The sequence below is a fragment of the Drosophila pseudoobscura genome, chromosome 2 (assembly GCF_009870125.1).
Source record: "Drosophila pseudoobscura strain MV-25-SWS-2005 chromosome 2, UCI_Dpse_MV25, whole genome shotgun sequence".
In the NCBI taxonomy this organism is placed as follows: domain Eukaryota; kingdom Metazoa; phylum Arthropoda; class Insecta; order Diptera; family Drosophilidae; genus Drosophila; species Drosophila pseudoobscura.
Window position 1 is genome coordinate 22170475 of NC_046679.1, and position 18158 is coordinate 22188632.

General features: G+C 43.0%; 2 protein-coding genes across 7 annotated transcripts; one reads left to right on the forward strand and one right to left on the reverse strand.

The window, feature by feature from the left end:
- Positions 1-1103: 1103 nt before the first annotated feature.
- On the forward strand, positions 1104-14017 carry NKCC (sodium potassium chloride cotransporter). 2 transcript variants are annotated; one of them, XM_001359319.4, is made up of 9 exons: positions 1104-1762; positions 4899-4992; positions 10494-10878; positions 10945-11178; positions 11242-12535; positions 12604-13040; positions 13105-13216; positions 13273-13546; positions 13622-14017. In XM_001359319.4, exons 1-9 carry the CDS (start codon positions 1521-1523, stop codon positions 13736-13738), a joined length of 3189 nt encoding a protein of 1062 aa, XP_001359356.1. In that variant the 5' UTR covers positions 1104-1520; the 3' UTR covers positions 13739-14017. The 2 variants fall into 2 exon arrangements, with proteins under 2 accessions (XP_001359356.1, XP_033232343.1); XM_033376452.1 differs by lacking the exon at positions 1104-1762 and adding an exon at positions 4764-4819.
- On the reverse strand, positions 14004-18127 carry LOC6897599 (WAS/WASL-interacting protein family member 3). Of its 5 annotated transcripts, none has more exons than XM_033376453.1 (7): positions 17452-18125; positions 16683-17395; positions 16358-16475; positions 15198-15688; positions 14449-15019; positions 14247-14376; positions 14004-14183 (listed from the first exon to the last, which is right to left on the reverse strand). In XM_033376453.1, exons 1-7 carry the CDS (start codon positions 18009-18011, stop codon positions 14157-14159), a joined length of 2610 nt encoding a protein of 869 aa, XP_033232344.1. In that variant the 5' UTR covers positions 18012-18125; the 3' UTR covers positions 14004-14156. The 5 variants fall into 5 exon arrangements, 4 of the variants coding, with proteins under 4 accessions (XP_033232344.1, XP_003736738.2, XP_002137745.1 ...); XM_003736690.3 differs by having other exon boundaries at positions 16358-16484; XR_004468366.1 differs by lacking the exons at positions 14004-14183; positions 14247-14376; positions 14449-15019 and having other exon boundaries at positions 15552-15688; positions 16358-16484; positions 16681-17395; positions 17452-18127.
- Positions 18128-18158: the final 31 nt, after the last annotated feature.

Consider the following 18158-nt stretch of genomic DNA (forward strand, 5'->3'; position numbering starts at 1 on the left):
GGGGGTTTATTCGTGTGCTCTTGCCCCGATCGTATTGTTGTTACTGTCTGCCCCGCCGACAACGGCTCGAGGCGACCGACTCGACCGACTCGCCGACTCGAGTTGGCTGATAGTAAAGATGTTATAAGACTTTTGAGTATGTCTAAGTTTTAGTGTGAGTACGATTGTGAATGAGTTTGGGGAATGGAGGAGAGCCGGCGGATTGTTATGAATTTGGCAAACAAGTGAAACAAGTTAATAACCGCAATCTCCAGCGAATCAGCCGAAAGTAAACGAAACCATCAAGAGCGTGCCAAGGTGCTAAATATATTCCACAACTTCTTCTGCAAGAGACACAAGGCACATCTGGGGTGTACGTCGGGTAACATTATTACCATAAAATGTATACCACTCGGTGATCTTATTCGAGAAACCAACGTTTTATGCCTAACATGAGTATTGGAGCTATCTAACCCAAGAAAAGAGTGACCTACATATATAGGTATTCTATGAATTTTTGTATAGAACTTGAGGGAATTAGCCTATGATTCATAAAGTATTTATCCCAAATTTTATTCAAGATGAAGATTAATGAATATGTTTGGTTTGGAGTTTTGTTGTTTGTTTAATTTTGGGATGTATTACTATGTTGTCCCATTGACGTTAACACATTTCTAGTGTCTCCCTAAGGGAAGACTCTATACTTCCTTAGCCATTTTTCTTCAGAAACAATATAGTTTATATATATTTTGAGTCATAAAATACCCCCACGTTTTTGAAATTCCCGTAAATTCACATGGTAAAGTTTTCAGTTATACCGATAACTTCAAAAAGCAAGTAGGGTATCCCATAGTCGATGGGACAAGACAACTGTACAGACTCCCCTAAGAGGGTGTTCTTGCAAAGAGAGTGTGGCGCCACTGACGGGTACGCGGCGACCACAAACACTTGTTGAAAACTCACCACACTCACGCACACCACCCAGAACGGCACAGAACCGTCTCCGTTTGTTCTTATACACATTATACGCTATAGTACTCGATTGGTATTAAATCCAAAGGCCTGATACAGCGGAAGCGGCAGAGCAGCTGACGACTGGCTCCGGCGAAAAAAGCCATAATAATCAAGCGGTTAACACTTGACAGCGCTCAAATGCCGTGCGACAGTCGCCGCGTCAAGTTAACTTGAATTGCCGCCACACGGATAGCAGTAGTAGCAGTATATCTTGCTCTTCACGCGAACGTAATGAAATAAACCCGAACAGCGAGCCCCAACGAGTGCGAACACAATATTTCGAAATATTCGGTTAAACGTAGCTGGAACTTTGCCTAGTGAACATCGAACATCCTGGCCGCGTTCCGTGTGTGTGATATCATATTATCCCAGGCCCCAAAAGGGGGTGCACCTACGAATTATCCTACCGTGTGTGTGAAATGCAAATGTGTTTTGTTTGTAATAATTTATAGACGTTGAAAGAAGGGACTCGCCCCAGAATCCATCACAAACTGAATTTGAATTAATTTGAACGGACCATCAGCATTATGGCCGATCGTTTTCAGATCTCAAAGGTAAACGGCACTTCGAATGCGGGCTATGATGGAGAGCCTGGAGCAGCTGCTGGCGATCAGACGGACTCTGGTCATCAGGAGAATCATCTGCAGGCCAAAGTGCCAGGAGAAAACGGGGAAAACCGTCGCAGTTCCCGGTTGTCCTTTAGAGGGTTCGGGCACTTCTTGAGGAAGTCCGATGCGGAACGAAAGTTCAGTTTGGCACAGCTTACAAAGTGAGTTTCAGAGATGAAAAATTATCCATGCATTTCCGATTTGTACCAAAGGCAAGAAAAATGTTCTGTTGGGTGTGAGAACAGCCAGAGCGTGTCGAAATTCCTTTAGGCGAAACATTAAATCAAATACCGGCTATAATAGACACCGACTTTTGGATAATTGCTTCTTAGATAAGCTTCGGCTGTGATTCAGTCACATCCTCTGTTGCGACTTTTAAGGTGCTTGAGATATTTCATTTCCATTCATTAGCGCTCACGTGGAGCGCACACCGGAGTCTAAAACAATTTAGAAATAATGCAACAATTAATTAGATTTTTCCCAAAGCAAATTTATCATTAACTTTTCATTCCGTAACGAGCTTCAATTCACTTAACGTCACATGTCTCTCTTTTTCTCGGTTCTGTTTGCTTTTAACCCATTGAAAAATCAAGAGTTTACTCCTCAGTTTTAATGATATATGTACACATCATTTATAGGATGGGTTCATGGGTTCAGAAAATAAAAGAGAGCACTCTCAAAATGTTTAAATGGATGGTTAATACAGACAAACAAAATACAGACAATGAAAACATGAATGTTTAAGTTTCGTATAACTGAAAATGAAGGTTACTTTATGGCAATTTATTGTAATCACGTTTAACACATAAAAAACAACAAAAATTACAGCAGATTGAAAAGTTTTTTATCAGAGTGCAAAATCGGCAACAATTGGAGTGATGTGGCACACACGTGATTGCCAATTGGTACAGTGGTCTGTCGATATTTGGGAATGCGGGAAAAGTGAAAGAACATAAAAAAGTGGAAAAACATTAAAATAACAAAAACTTGAGTGGAGTACAGTTTGTTTTGGTTTTCATTTATATGATTATTATCATATAATATGGAATAATTTATTTTTTTGTATAATTTAATGGAAATATTTTGTATGAATATTCATTGAGATCAAATTGTTGTCAGTTGTTTTTTTTTTGTAGAGCTTTGAGCTAATTCTGACATAAATTAAATCATTAAGTAATTAAAAAAGTAAATTTTATGTGAAGTAATTTGAAATTAATAAGTACAGTATTCAGTGTTTATCTTGGATTTTGGGTGAATTAATAAATGTTCTGGAGCTGCCTTTGGTTCATTTTCTTTAGGACTTTAATAATTTTTTAGAAATAGGTTATTCTTACAGAAGGTACCGAATTTTCCAGAATTATTTTAAATAAGTAAAGACAGATTATTGTTCCAGGCACTACATTCCGCTCCTTGCTTTTCCAAGTCTCATTAACAATTATCATATATCCATATGGAATCCAGTCCATACCTTTTCCCGATTTTTATCCAGATAAAATATTCATAAAACGTTCCAATCCATTGCCGAATCGACATTTTCCCTGTACATTTTCGCATGCTCGGATTATAAAATATGTAGTTTTTGGGCACACGACAGTTCACAGATGCGACCATCGCTCGACCCTGACCCATGAGCCAAATGTTTTGAACACATTTCCGAATTAATTATTACAATTGCTCTCCTTTGGATTTGGATATTTTGTAAGCACATTCGCGCATTCAGACTCGATTCCATTAAAAGCTGCCAAAGAGCTGTCCGAAAAGAATTTCATTTTGCTGGAATGAAATGTAGACAGAAGATGATTTGTTTTCCCACAAAAACTTTGCGAATGGCAAGCAACTACATACAACACAACCGCAACGAAAATTAAATAAAATCGCAAATAGGAAGAAAAACAACAAGTTTTCAAAGTAAACCATTTTTGGCACAAGGATTTGGAATCGGAAAAGTCCATCAAACGGCACTTCACATAAGGAGGAGCTCTCTCTCGCTCTCTCTCTGAGTTCGAGTTTCATTATTTGAAGTGTGTCAACAAATAAATTTTGTAGTATATCAAGTGGCTTAATCGATCGTTAATGAATTCAATTGATCGAAATCTCTCTCCCTCCAAACTAGATAATTCTCAATGAAACCGGCAACCGGCAAACAATCAATGCGTATCCACTTCGAATGTACATACATACATATATGCTACATATATGTTTGTTATATACTACATATACAATATGCCTTCCAATACTCCTACTTGTACAGACGTGGAATTGTGGAATTGTTTCTTATGCGCAGTCGTCGCTGCCACTGCCGTCTGCCAAATGAATTGAAATTGTAAATTGGAATTATAAAGAAAATCCAGCAGATTCCTGTTTTCCCTGTTTCCCCGATATGCCTCTAGATTTATATAGTACGCCCTCGAGAGCTTCTTCATTCGCCTTTGCTGCCTTTTATTAATAAACATGAATAAATGATTGTTTAAAGGGGTGGCGATCAAAGGGGGGTAATCATATAAGAAACAAATGTTAAGTCGGGATAAGGTTTAGTAACGAATGGCATGAACTTTATGGGATTATTTAAACCCAATACTTTCCAGGAGATGTGTAGATAGAAGGATTTATACACATAGATGTGGTAGGGATAGATCTATTACTAGATTTTTGTAGAGAGTTTTTTTTGGAGAGTTCCCTGTTAATCCCTTTTCGAATCGACGCCAATGTCCAATGCTGGCGCCGTAATGTGCTCAACAATTATTGCTTTCCCCATTCCGGTTTTTGCCTTTTTAAGATTTTAAATTATATTTTGGCATTTGTTCGGCTGAAGCTTTTGTTATTCTTATTTGTTTCTGTTTCTGTTTTCAATTGCGATCAGTAAATATACATACATCAAGAGATCGCTCTCCATGGAGGAATTTTCTGATAAAACTTTGCCCCGAACGTGGAACCCCTGCTGACCATCCCAACCCGCACTTGTCTGGGGCTACGGCTACCTTTGCCTTTGGCCATTTTAGTGTCTTATTATTTATGTGTGTATCCGTACACACATTCTCGTATAACTTGGTTTTCTTCTGTTTTCTGCTAAAAATTTCCCTCACTCTTTTGGGGATTCGCGGCGAGTGCGTGCTGGGTGTTGAGTGGTGGTCTCCGGAGTGGATGATATTTGTGCTCGGCTCGCTGCACGCAACGGTCATGCTGTCCGAAGCGATGATTATTCTGCTCCCGTATCATCAGTATGGAAATTTTCCAACCTCCTGCCGGCGCCAGTCCGCGAAAGTGATTACTATTAATCGGTTATTTGTTTGATTGCAGGGAGACACTACCGCGTCTGGACAATTATCGCATTTCTATGCGCAATCTGAAGCGTCCTTCCATCGGTGAACTTCAGGGGGAACTTCAAGATCAGGTGAGTTTTCCCAATGTCATGACATAATCAAAGGACATAACAATAAAATTATGCACAGTATGCATATTAATGACCGTGCATCCTTGATTTCGGATCGTTAATTATTCGTTTGAATGAGTTCAACAGTCAGTGAGAAAATTTTTGCTTATAATTTATGAAAAATGTGGCTCAATCATGTGATGTGTTGGTTTTTTCCTGATATAATCGGATCTCTCAAGTTGTTCAACAATAATTCTACAATACTGAAGATATAGAAAATGTTTTATAGGGATTTTAAAAAGGTGAAGACTGCACTAAGACAAATTCTGTGATGACAGACATTTTATTGAAAATTATACGATTATAATTTTGAATGAATAATGTACAATATTCTATAAAAAATATTTACATTAGTTAATATTCATGTAATCTTAGAACCATTTGATATTCAAAAGAAAACAAGTTTCAAAAATATGTTTAAAGTACCATTAGTCTGAGATATTCCCAGTTCCCAGCACAAGCAATATATTTATTAGCCTCGTTCCAAATTGGGTCAACAATTATGTATTGGCCTTGGCCAATAATATATATATAGTATTCACTTCTATAAGGAATGCTCTTGAACAAATCACAAAAGCACACTAAATACTTTCCATAAACGTGTCGCATTTTGATATTGAACAACACTGAACAGTGATAGCTTCAAGTGCTATTGTCACTGAAAGATGAGTGTCTTTATCCCTATGGTGCGTCAGTTTCTGGTTAGTGTTTTCTATGGCATAATCCTTGCAGAGGGCACTGGCACTTCACTCAGTGCCTGTACATTTCTGAAAACATTTCAAGTACTCGGCAAATAAACAAAGCCGAAGAAGAGAAGAAATTCCGAAAAAAGCAGAAGCAAAACAAAGTTATGGATCCACCAGAAGATCCCAAAAAAAAAAACAATCTTTTGGGAGAGCTCTCGGTAGCATTGTAGTCTGTATTGTATATAGTTATGTCTGTCTGTCTATCATTAATATGCTTGTCTGATCTATTTACTTGAACAATTTTCACATTTCCGACGTGCAAATTGTGAGTTTTCCATGACGTAGGCAATTTTGAGGCACTCGTGTATACGAATATAATTGATTGTATTGAGATTTGAGATTGTGTTACAGTGTTACAGTTTTTATGGTTATCGCTAGGGTAATAAATTTGATGCGTCTATTCTTCGTACTCTCTCATACCAAAAGTGGGTCCGGCCTGTCTCCGTTCTACTCATATTTTCTATACGACTATAGTTTAATTAATTCCCTTTTTCCTGGACTACTTTGGGGGCCACCACGGCGCATGATAGATGTAATAAAAATTGCATTACACTGCCGCCCGCTTATTAGGGGAATTCCAATTCGAAGACATCATATTAACTGCCACACAGAACGCTCCCTGACGCTCTAAGTGATAAGATAGCTTTAAACGGAATCCGGCTAAAGCAGCGTGATAATTCACTTCAAATATTTACCCAAAGAATTATGCTGAATATAAGCGGAAAAACTATCGTAGCTGTATCTGCTGACAGATGTTTGATATTGGAGCTGGTACTCGTCTACTGGTGGCTGCTGGTTTGAGGGACTGGTGTCTGCTGGTTTGAGGCCGTTCGAGCAAGATATTTAGGTTGACAGAGTCGTGTACTTGTTAATATTTCTATTAATGTAGCTCTACTTTGTATGAATAGTTGTAGTAGTGTATAGGCCTTTACAAATAGAATGTTAGAATAAGTTTTTCCAGTACAGCTCCAGCATTCTTTGGTAGTGTGATATTTGAAAGTACTACTCTAGTAGATTCTAGTCTAAAGCCACAAAACTTGTATTTAGTAGAGAACAGGACTTTAGAACTTTTGCTTTATATACAGCGGCTAAAGTGACGCCAAACCTACATAATATTTTAATTATAATAAACATTGAGCTACTAAAAAGTACTAAACCGGGACTACAACCCATACTAAGGCAGAAAATATCCATCCATTCATATAGTTTGTGATACTTTGCACTTAAAAAGAGCACTCCATATTTTACTACCCGGTTCAATGAGTGAATTACCGTATATTACTTTTGGATTACATGTAACTTTTGCCCAAGTAAAGTTGAATATTTAACTTAAAGATTACAAGTAACTTGTCCTTCTGCAAAGCAGAAATCGTTCAACACGTGTTCATATTCTAAATTATAATTTCTCCTTTAGAAAATTACCAAGTTGTGCTGTTGCCTTGCACATTTTTTTCTCCTTGAAAATATTTGCATATATTTTACTTTCCGATTGCCAGTACTTTACCCTTGGGTATGTGACTACAGGCTGCAGCACTCTGTCTGCCAATTCATAAGTAGATTTCAACGCACTCAGCCATAACTCATGGCACGTTATGGCCAAGACGCTATCGATGACAGCATTGAAGCCAAATTAATTGTCAACAAGATGCAGCCATGCATCAGCCATGGACACTGTTCCTAGGGGGGGTCCTACTTTCATATATATATAGAGTAAACACCACCCGGAGTGTGAAGAGATGCGAGGGTGAGGATAGTGCAGGACTCGCATGTCGTGTCATTAAAATTGACAGCCACCGTTTGCAGATGGCGCTGGAGCCCAGAGCTGTTGCCATTGACGTTGGCTGATTCGTTGCTTATCAGAAAAGAGTACGGCTATGAGTCCGGAACAGATGTGTGCGTGTGTTGAACCTGTCAGGGGCTGCTGACAGGACGTCACTCCGATTAACGGTTTGTGCTGAAAAATTGATTACTTCTTTTCATTTTTAATCAATTAAATTGACACAAAAACCACTCGAGATACATCGCGAACAAAACCCCGAAAAAAACCATTCCAGTTCTCAGCAGTTCTCCCGGAGCCCTTCAAAGTCTTCAAACTTTTCAGGTATCAAATTTTTCGACTCTTCAACAATAGTAATTTGTCAAAAACTCAATATACAAATCAGAAAGTACTATCAGCATCTTGAAGCTAGACGTACTTTGGTCGTCTGAGCATGATACCGCCTCATCATATATGGCGCATTTGCCCATCCCATACGGATTCGTTTTCGTATTGCACTTGTAATTACTATTCGGTAATTTACAATGCATTCAGCTGTGGGGCTATTTTTATACGATTCTATTGATTTCCTAATGCAAAAATCTTGCTCCAGAATTGCTTTGTTTACCACGCTGCCATTAAATTATTGGGCTATAAAGGTATAGAAGTATGTTTATCCCCCATTTCTGTTGCATTTCGCATAGTTCTCATCGTTATAAATGTGGCAGAGAAATCTAATTAGCGTTGAGTGCGAATCGAGTGCACTTCAAAGGGATTTCACCTACTGAAGTTTGCAAATATCTATAGGATAAGGAGGTTTTTACTTAACTTTATCTTTCTCCCTAACAAAATGAAGTTCTTTCTCGATAACTTTTCGCATTTTTCTGTGCAAATTCCATCGACCTTTAACCTTAAAGATGAATAACAAACGCCCATATCCCACCAAATTGAAAAATAATTCCCTATACAAATAAAAGAAAACCTAATTCGTTTTCTATTTATGGATATTGTGATTATGGCTTTCACACTCTGTTCCTCCCTTTCCCTAACTTTATTACCATTTTGAATCATTTTTGTCTATTAACTGGTCTCAAATCACAATCACTGCCACAAGCTTGCCGGCAGAATGGTTTATCCCTGTCCTGTCTCTGTATTCTTTTCCCCTAAAACACCAATTTCAATTCCAATTTTGTGTGCGCAAAAAGAATTTTCCACGCTTCGGATACAATAAGAACGATGACAACGACAGCGGGAAAAAAAACAACCGCAGAGCCAAATGCGTCTTTAACTAAATGAAATGGGAATGGTAAAGGCAGGAAGGATGGCAGGGAGGCCTTCAGGCAGTCAGGCAGGAAGCTCCAGAGGGTCATACTAGTGAGACCATAAATATCCCCTTTTCCTCTTGGTTTTTATATGTGTTTTGTTTTGTGGTGTCTGTCTGTGTTCGCTGTGTTGGCCTTCGCTGGGGAGCCGCCAAAAATGTGCAAACAATCCACGTTAACCACCCATCGAGGGCGACTAACTAACCAACATTGCGTATACGCAGCGTGTGCCATGGGGACAATGGGATGGGTCTGTTCTGTCAATCGATGTCGTCCTGCCCAACCCTGTCACCCTGGCTCACTGCCCCTTGCCACGTGTGCCATTTCCAATTGGTCGCCTTTTTAAAAAACATTCAATTATGTGGGCAAACAATATAATAAATGAGCTCCAGGCTCCGGCTACAATGATACTCGCACTCCACAAATAAATGGCAAAACAATAGCCGAAAAAATAGGCGACCCAGACCCAGCGTCTTGTGTAAATTATTTATTAAATTATCACAATCATAAGAAATTGTTCTGTTGTTCAGTTGAGTTCTTTTTTAATGGTTATTAATTGCTGCCTTGGAAAATTACCTCATGTGATAAGAGCAGTTTATTACTCGATGGAAAACTTTTGTGCAGGAATTCAAAGAGGAAAATAAGTCAACTGAAGTCTTTTGGGCTTTAAATTTTCACCTTTACGTTTATCTACGTAGAGTAGAATCTGTCCTGTTTTATTTTTGACACACTTTCAGACCTTAAATCCTTTTCTTAGATAGCAATATTGTTTTTCGGCTTACAATATAAAGCATTTATACAATACTGAATACGTTTCAATTTAAGTCACATCTGTTCCCACAAAACAGCCTTTTAGCGCCTCCCCTAAATGACAAACAATAAACAGAATAATTTGGCTTCCAAAAAAGAAGGTGACTCATTCGTTTTAGCACTTTAAACAGTTATTTCCGAAGGGAACTCCCGCTAAACACTAAGAGACTTTGGGTTTAATTTCCCTTCCAATGGCATTTCCTCTATAAAGACAAAGGCTGACAGAGAATTGACATTTATTTAAGGACCGAATAGCATAGCTTTATGCAATAGTTAATTTGATTGAGTTTTTCTCAGGGTTTCGGCTTTCCTTTCAACATTTTTATAATGTTCCCTGGTTTTACGAGTAGAGTAGAGTAGTAGCGATAAAAATCAACTTTAATTTGAATGGGACGCAATTTGATGCTTCTCATAATCTGGTTGTTGCTCCTGCTACGGCTGCTGCTCCGGTTCTGCTGCTATTGTTCTGGCCTCTGACTCTGACTACGGCGTCGAGGGGTCGTTAATTGAATACGAGTACTAAATTGCACACATGACGTAGGAGTAATGCCCGAATGCCAGGTTCTTTTGGGGACAGCTGTTTAATTCGTGCCGAAATTCTCAGAATTATTGCACTGAAATTGCCAACAAATATTTGCCAGAGTATTTAACAGATATTCCGATGGAATTGTAACCCCATTTGCATATAGATGTGTGAGGTATTTAATCATTATCAGAAGCACTTAGCGTTGGCCTCCCTTTGTAGGCTTAAAATATTAATAGAGCAGATTAATGTATCAACATTTTAAATACATAATTAAATAATTCAACTCCCATTCCCCATTCCAGAGCATTACGATACCCGAGCCGGAACCGGAACCGATTGGCGGTCATATCAAGCTCGGCTGGATCGTGGGCGTACTCATACCATGTCTACTCAACATCTGGGGCGTGATGCTCTTCCTGCGCCTCAGTTGGGTGGTAGCCGAGTCTGGCATCTTGCAGTCATTGATTATAATTACGATCTCGGCGGTGGTCTGCATCATAACGACCCTCTCACTGTCGGCCATTAGCACCAACGGTGAGGTCAAGGGTGGTGGCGTCTACTTCATTATATCCCGCTCCCTGGGACCCGAGTTTGGGGCCTCCGTGGGCGTGGTGTTTGCATTCGCCAATGCCGTCTCGGCCTCCATGAACACCATTGGTTTCTGTGAATCGTTGAATGTTCTATTGAGTGAGTATTTAATTGGGGAAATTTATATCTTTATATTAATTTGAACTTTAATACCTCTTCTTTTAGAGAACAATGGCCTGAAGATCGTCGACAATGGCATCAATGATATCCGAATTGTCGGAGCTGTGACCATTTTGGTGCTCATCCTGATCTGCTGTGTGGGCATGGAATGGGAGACAAAGGCCCAGAACTTCCTGATCGTCACGATTGTCCTGGCCATTTTCAATTTCGTGATTGGTGCCGCCATCGGTCCGCAGGGCAATGAAGACCTGATCTCCAAAGGTTTCGTGGGATTCTCCTGTGAGTTGATTGATTAATGAAAGCTTTCCTTTCTTATAGCCAATGTTCCACCTTTTAATTTAGGGTCCACCTTCAAGGATAACTTTGGGTCGGAGTATCGCTATGCGGAGGGTGTCAATCACGACTTCTTCAGCGTGTTTGCCATCTTTTTCCCCAGTGTGACGGGTATCCAGGCAGGAGCCAACATTTGCGGAGATCTAAAGGAAGCCGGTGCGGCCATACCCAAGGGCACTTTTTGGGCGCTGCTCATCTCGATGACCTCGTATGCCCTGTTTGTGCTCTTCGCCGGCGGTGCTGCTGTGCGAGATGCCTCTGGCTTTCCCGCTGACCTGGTGAACGGCACCCTTATTTCCTCGGAGCTGCCGTGCTTGGCATCGGGCAATTGCACCTGGGGTCTCTTCAACTCCTACGAAATGATGCAGACAATGTCCGTCTGGGGTCCCCTGATCTATGCCGGATGCTTTGCGGCCACCCTCAGCACAGCGCTGACCAACCTGCTGTCTGTGCCCCGTTTGGTGCAGGCTCTGGGCATTGATGAGATCTATCCGGGATTGATCTACTTCTCCAAGCCGTACGGCAAGCATGGCGAGCCCTATCGCGGTTATGTGCTGACCTTCTTCATCTCCGCTGGCTTCCTGTGCATTGGAGAGCTCAATCTGATTGCCCCGCTCATCTCCACCTTCTACCTGGCCTCCTACGCTCTGATCAACTTCTGCACATTCCATGCGGCCTTCGTCAAACCCCTGGGCTGGCGGCCCACCTTCAAGTACTACAACGCGTGGCTCAGTCTCTTCGGTTTTGCCATGTGCGTGGCTATCATGTTCCTCATCAATTATGTGGCAGCCATTATTACTTTTGGTATCATCTTTGCGCTGTATCTGGTGGTGATGTACCGCAAGCCGGAGGCCAACTGGGGATCCACCACGCAGGCGCAGCAGTACAAGGCCGCCCTCATGGCCGTACATCGGCTGCAGAATGTATCCGATCACGTGAAGAACTACCATCCCCAGGTCCTGGTGCTGTCGGGTGATCCCAAGACAAGGCCTCCCCTGGTGGACTTTGGCTATCTGCTGACCAAGAATAACTCTCTGATGTTTGTGGCCAACATCATTCCGGTGCGAGTGGGCTATAAGAATCGCCAGAATCTGGTGAAGGATGGTCAGAAGTATTTGGATGCCCGCAAGATCAAGGCTTTCTACAATGTCATAGATGGCTTTAGCCTCGAGGACGGCATCAACGCGCTGACCAAGTCCACAGGCTTTGGCAAGATGTCGCCCAACATTGTGCTGGTGGGCTACAAGCCAGATTGGAATCGCTGCCGCAAGGAGGAGGTGGAGAGCTACTTTGCCATTCTATAGTAAGTTTAGAGAGGATCCCTAATCTAGATAGTAGAAACTCATGCTAATCCTGTCTTCCTTCCCGTAGCAATGCCTTCTCGCAGCGCATGGGCGTGGCTCTGCTCCGGCTGCCCAACGGTTTGGATTTCTCGGAGCTGAGCTCGGAGGTGAATCTGCCGCCCAATGGCATGGGACATATGCACACGGCAAACGCCCAGGGCTTCACCAACGAACTGATGCCGGCGGCCAATGCGGCCTCGGAGCTGCTGCACATCGACTCCAATCTGAATCTGGCTAGCATGGACAGCCCCAATTCCTCGTACACGATGCCCCAGCCGGCGCCCATGCCTAATATGCAGCGCAGCTCCCGCAGCTACAAGGTGAACAACCAGGAAGATGCGGCGGTGACGTATCACACCAAGGGAGGATCGGACATTCCACAGAATCTGCTGGATGCGATGACCATTTTCACGCGCAAGCAGGCCAAGGGCACCATCGATGTCTTCTGGCTGTACGATGATGGAGGTGAGCTCAGAAGGTGCGATTTTCTTGGTGTTTTCTTTACTCAACTTTGATTTCTTCCGTGGAGGTCTCACCATTCTGCTGCCGTATATCATCTCCATGCGCTCCCACTGGCAGAACTGCAAGCTGAGGGTGTTTACCATGTGCCATGGCAAGGACGAAGAACAGGAGGAAAAGAGGTAAGACTTGCAACAGCTTCCCAAGGAACTGCCTCTGAACATTCAATCGTCTGCAGCATGGCCAGCCTGTTGACCAAGTTCCGCATCAAGTACTCGGAGCTAATCATGCTGAAGGGCGTCTCCGAACAGCCTCGCACGGACACATTGCTGAAGCATCAGCGCCTTATCGAACCCTTCCGACGGGGAGCACGCAACGAGTTCGGCATCACGGATGAGGAGCTTCAGAGCATGTCGGAGAAGACCAATCGTCAGCTGCGCATCCATGAGCTGGTCGTCAAGCATTCATCGAATGCCTCACTGGTGGTCATGTCCCTGCCCATGCCCAGAAAGGTAAGTACTCCCAGGGAAGCTCCAACTTGGTTGTAGACTTGGTTTCTCATCCTCTGTATATCCTTTGCTTTGCAGGAGGCCATCTCTGCGCCGTTGTACATGTCGTGGCTGGAAATGCTCACCTCGGACATGAAATGTCCCGTGGCTCTGGCTCGCGGCAATCAGACACCAGTGCTTACGCTCTACTCATAGGCTAATCCCCGCGATGCTTCAAGTTCCGAGTACAACTTAGTATTATTAGCGTTTAGGCGTTCCCCCATGTAGTTCCATGTAGAATAGAATAGAGCTCACCAAACCGACTCTTAATACTCTACTCAAGTACTTTTTTATATGAACCGAACTCCCTAAACACTTGACGATAGTCCCTAGTGAAGTCTGTGTGAAATATTTGTCTCTGTTTCACACGACGTAGCCTTAAGCTAATTACGAATTATTCAGAGTAAAACCATAAACAATATAATTATATCATTAGCTGCATTTTGTTTCTTTTAAATAAGTTTAATTTAAAGTCAGTGAACCGCAAAGCCAACTCAGAATGGGTTATAGTATAGTTCAATCTGTAAACATGAGTGGGGTGTTACGTAATGGTTGGATGGTAAGTGGCTGGACTCTAGTAATATGCACGACGTGGATTATTCTGCAAAAGAAGTGTGGAAGCTTAGTGTAATTCCAAGTAGTATATATGTAGACGGACACTTACCAGTGGATTGGGTCGAAAGCGATAGGCCAACATCATGCGCTTTCTATATGCATCATATTCGTTGTCGCAATCCTCTGGCACAGCAGCGCTGCTGACACCAAGTCCCTGATTACCATCACGCTGCGGTGCCCTGTTCAAGAGAAGAAACCACAACTTATGTTGCGTCACATCATAAGAGTTCCCAACCATCACCCTCACTCACTTGTTTACGGGATCTACAATACCGGCACCATCCTGGCCCAGACCTTGTCCCTCCTTCCAGCCCAGTTTCTGGAGCATTTGAAAGCCAATATTGTCTTCCTTGAGCTTGTATTCCTTGTAATCGCTAAGATCTGGCTGTCGGTTGTTCTTTTTCGCCTCGTATTGCTCCATGAACTTCTTGAGCTCCTCGGGCGGCAGGAAATCGCCAATATGATGCTTGCCCTCGCTCTGTTTGGTCAAAGCATTTGCCCACAGCGAGGTGGCCTCCATTTCTGCATTACGCAGCTTGTGCTCCCACGTTCCCCCCTCAATATCCTCATCGGAGTCGTACTCGTATTTGAATTTTCCACCACGTGCCAGTCGATCGATTTCCTGACGCTTGCGCATCATGTCCTGGTACAACAGATTAACCTTATAGTGTTCCTCGCATTGCTTCCACTGCTCATCGGTGAGCTGGGTGGATCCATAGTTAAGGCGGGCATACTGCAGCAGAGCAGGATCTGTGCGCGTAATGGTGGATAGCATGGGTTTGTTCAGATTAGCTGCCAGATTCCTCTGGCCCTGGATTCCAGCTGGAAGTCGTATCAATTTTAGATTTAGATTTTAGATTGAGATCATCGTATTATGTATGCTTCGATAAAAACTGTAGATTGATGTTTTCCAATTAAACTATTACTCATTTATCTTTCAGTAGCTACTATACAAATATGTATATTACGTACAAATCAACAAATTAGTTTAAAAACTCACTTGAACATGGCAGCAGTTGTTCCTTTTCGCCCCAGCGACTCTTACGTTCGCGCTTTCGACGCTGCCGCTGGGACTCTTTTTCCTCGGGGTCATCTTGTTCTTCACCATCAACACCGGCGGCTGCCGCCTCCTCACGTTCGCGACGCTCCTCATCGCTGAGCTCGTTGCGGCACTCGATGCGACGCTTAATATTATCCCGATTACGATCCATCATACCACGCATATACTCATCATCCGAGTCAAAGTCCGCACTGATGGCCGACTCTGGATCGTATTTATCCGCCGCCGAGTTGCTGTTCTGCTCTTCCTGATGTTGTTGCGGCTGCTGCTTCTGCTGCTCCTCCTTCTGCTGATGATGCTCCCTGCTCAGCTGCTGCTGCTGCTGTTGCTGCTGTTCCCGCTCCCGCTGTCGCTCAATGCGCTGCCGCTCGTAGTCAAGGATTTGGGACCGATAGCTTCGATATTGCTCGCAGTTCTTATCATAAAGAAACCTATTATCAAAATTCAAAAGAAGTGAAACATACAATGAAAAGTGCTCAATGCTAATCACGTGTACGAAAGACATTATATGGAATAACTGTTTTTGGTTTGAGGCGGCGCCCATTTGAGTAGAGGAATGCTTTCTTTCTGAGCATTCCCACGTGCCAGCTGTTCCTCCTTCCTTACAGACGATGATCGAGTACGAGGGACGAGTACGAGGGTACAGAGTGCTTTTCGACGAGTCCATGCAAAAATAATCCCTACAACCTAAAGTCTGTCCCGTACGTCAAGTCGTTATGTGGCCACAAGCAACCAGTTCCGAGAAAAAAAAGATCTGTGTCTTGTTTGAAAATTGATATGAAATATTACATAGATTATATTCTTTAGAAACATTTGTGGAACAGTTGAGTTTTGGCCTTGCATGAATTCTTATGGCAAATGCAATAATAAACTAAATTCTATAAATGTAAACTGAAAAAACTATAGAAACCAAGTGAAATGCTCTTCAAAATATGTAGCAATACAACAAGCAATTACGTTTTTAATTAATCTGTCTAGAACTTATGACTCTTAAGCTAAATGCTTTCTTGTTCTACCCCCCACCCGCAACTGCCCTTCAACTGCTGTCTGCTGTCTTTGGTCTGCGCGTGTTGATAATCAAATGTACAGGTCTCATTTACCACAAAGCCGGATGCAATTCGCTTCTATGCAAACGTATTTTATCTTCATAATCTTCACCATTTTCCGCGACCAGTGCGATTAGGTTTTCTAAGCACGTTGGCAATTGTATGCACGTTTCTGAAAAAACTACATAAATTGCTTTAAAATCGTGCTCAAACGATTCGTAAAATATTTTTCATGTAATAATAAATTAAACGAAAGGGATGTTTGGATGTGGATGGCGGATGGTGGATAGGTAGGAGTTTTAAGGATGGATGGAGATGTGGCTGGTGGCTGTGGCAGAACAGAACAGACAGCAAAAATTGCTTCAATAACGCTACACACCTTGTGGCAGTGGCCTTGGTGGTGACTCTACAACCACTGGATGTGGAAGTTGTATTGGCTGCGGCGGCGGTACAACTGATCCTCCAAGCTGATTCTGATTCTGATGCTGTTCCAATTCCAAGTCCAGCTCCAAAGGTGGCGGTGGAGGCGGTGGGTGTGAATTAACCGCCGCCGCGGCCACTAAATGTTCTGGCAATAGACCAAGCTGCTCCGGCGGCTGTCCACCAACGGTGGGTATTTGTATAGCTTCCAGGTTCATTTGAGGCTTTGGTATCGCATTTAAGTCAAAGTCCTTCGGCGGCGGAATGGCATTCAGTTGCATGCCCTCTACGGGCCCTGGTCCAAGTTGCATGTAAATTTGTCCCATATTGGTCAGGGCAATGGGCATCTGTGGGGGCGGGGGTGGCGGAGGTGGTGCAACGGCAGCCGGATGCAGTTGCATGGGCAGATGACTATGGAAGAAGGCAGGCATTTGCATAGTCTGCATTTGTGGTGGTCCCTGTGGCATCAGTGTCTGATTGAATGGATTGAATGGTGGTGGCGGCGGTGCCGTCACTGCCATGCTAAAAGCTAGATGACTGCTTGCCGAGCTGGTTACAGTGATACTGCAGGGCATTGAGGTAGCAATGCCACCAGCAGAGCTGCTGATTGCAATGGGCATTGAGTCCATTTGTGGGTTGTTGTCCTCGCCACCTGAGTTATTTTCATCATTGCTGCAAGTGAAACTCTTAGGTGACGGAAACTCCTAGGAATTCATTGTGTTACTTACCTGAGCCCTGGAGTGGGTATAATCATGGGTGCCGGGGGCTTCTCATGTTTTTCGAGGATTTTTTTAAAGTTCTCCAAAAACGAGCCGTCATTGCAGAATGTGTTCTGCACTTTAGGTGGCGGCTGCTCCACACTGGGCTGTGGAAGCTGCTGGCGCTTAAGGCCAAATGAGATTTTACCAGTCTTTCCGGTGAAACTGTTAAGCGTCTTGGGCGTAATCGCGTCATCAGTTTTGCCCTTTCCAGCTGGCGCCTCGCTACTCCCCGCGTCCAGGCCATTTCCATCTTCAGTTGGGGCAGCTGCCGCGATAGAGGACGGTGGAGTGTCCACCGGGAGCGGGGGCTCCTCATCTTCTTCTTCGTCTGCAACGGGGGGTGTCTTCAGAGGTGGTGGTGCTTCTGTGGTCTTGAGTTGAGCCTGCAAATTTTGTGCCGCAGCCACCGCCTTGGCCAATTGCGCTGTGCGTTGTTTCTCGAGTATTTCCTGGCGCTTCTTGGCTATTATCTCCTCCTGCTTCGACATTTGAGCAAATCGATCGACCCGGTGATTGCGTTGAGCCATATTTTCTGTGTTTTATTCTCTTTTCGATCGACAATTTTCAATTCTTCTTGGTGTGCAGTGTGACGGTGATTATCGAAAAAATATACGACCTTAGAGATATACCGAAATATATCGTCTCTTTTTAAAAATATGCCAGAAATATACTGA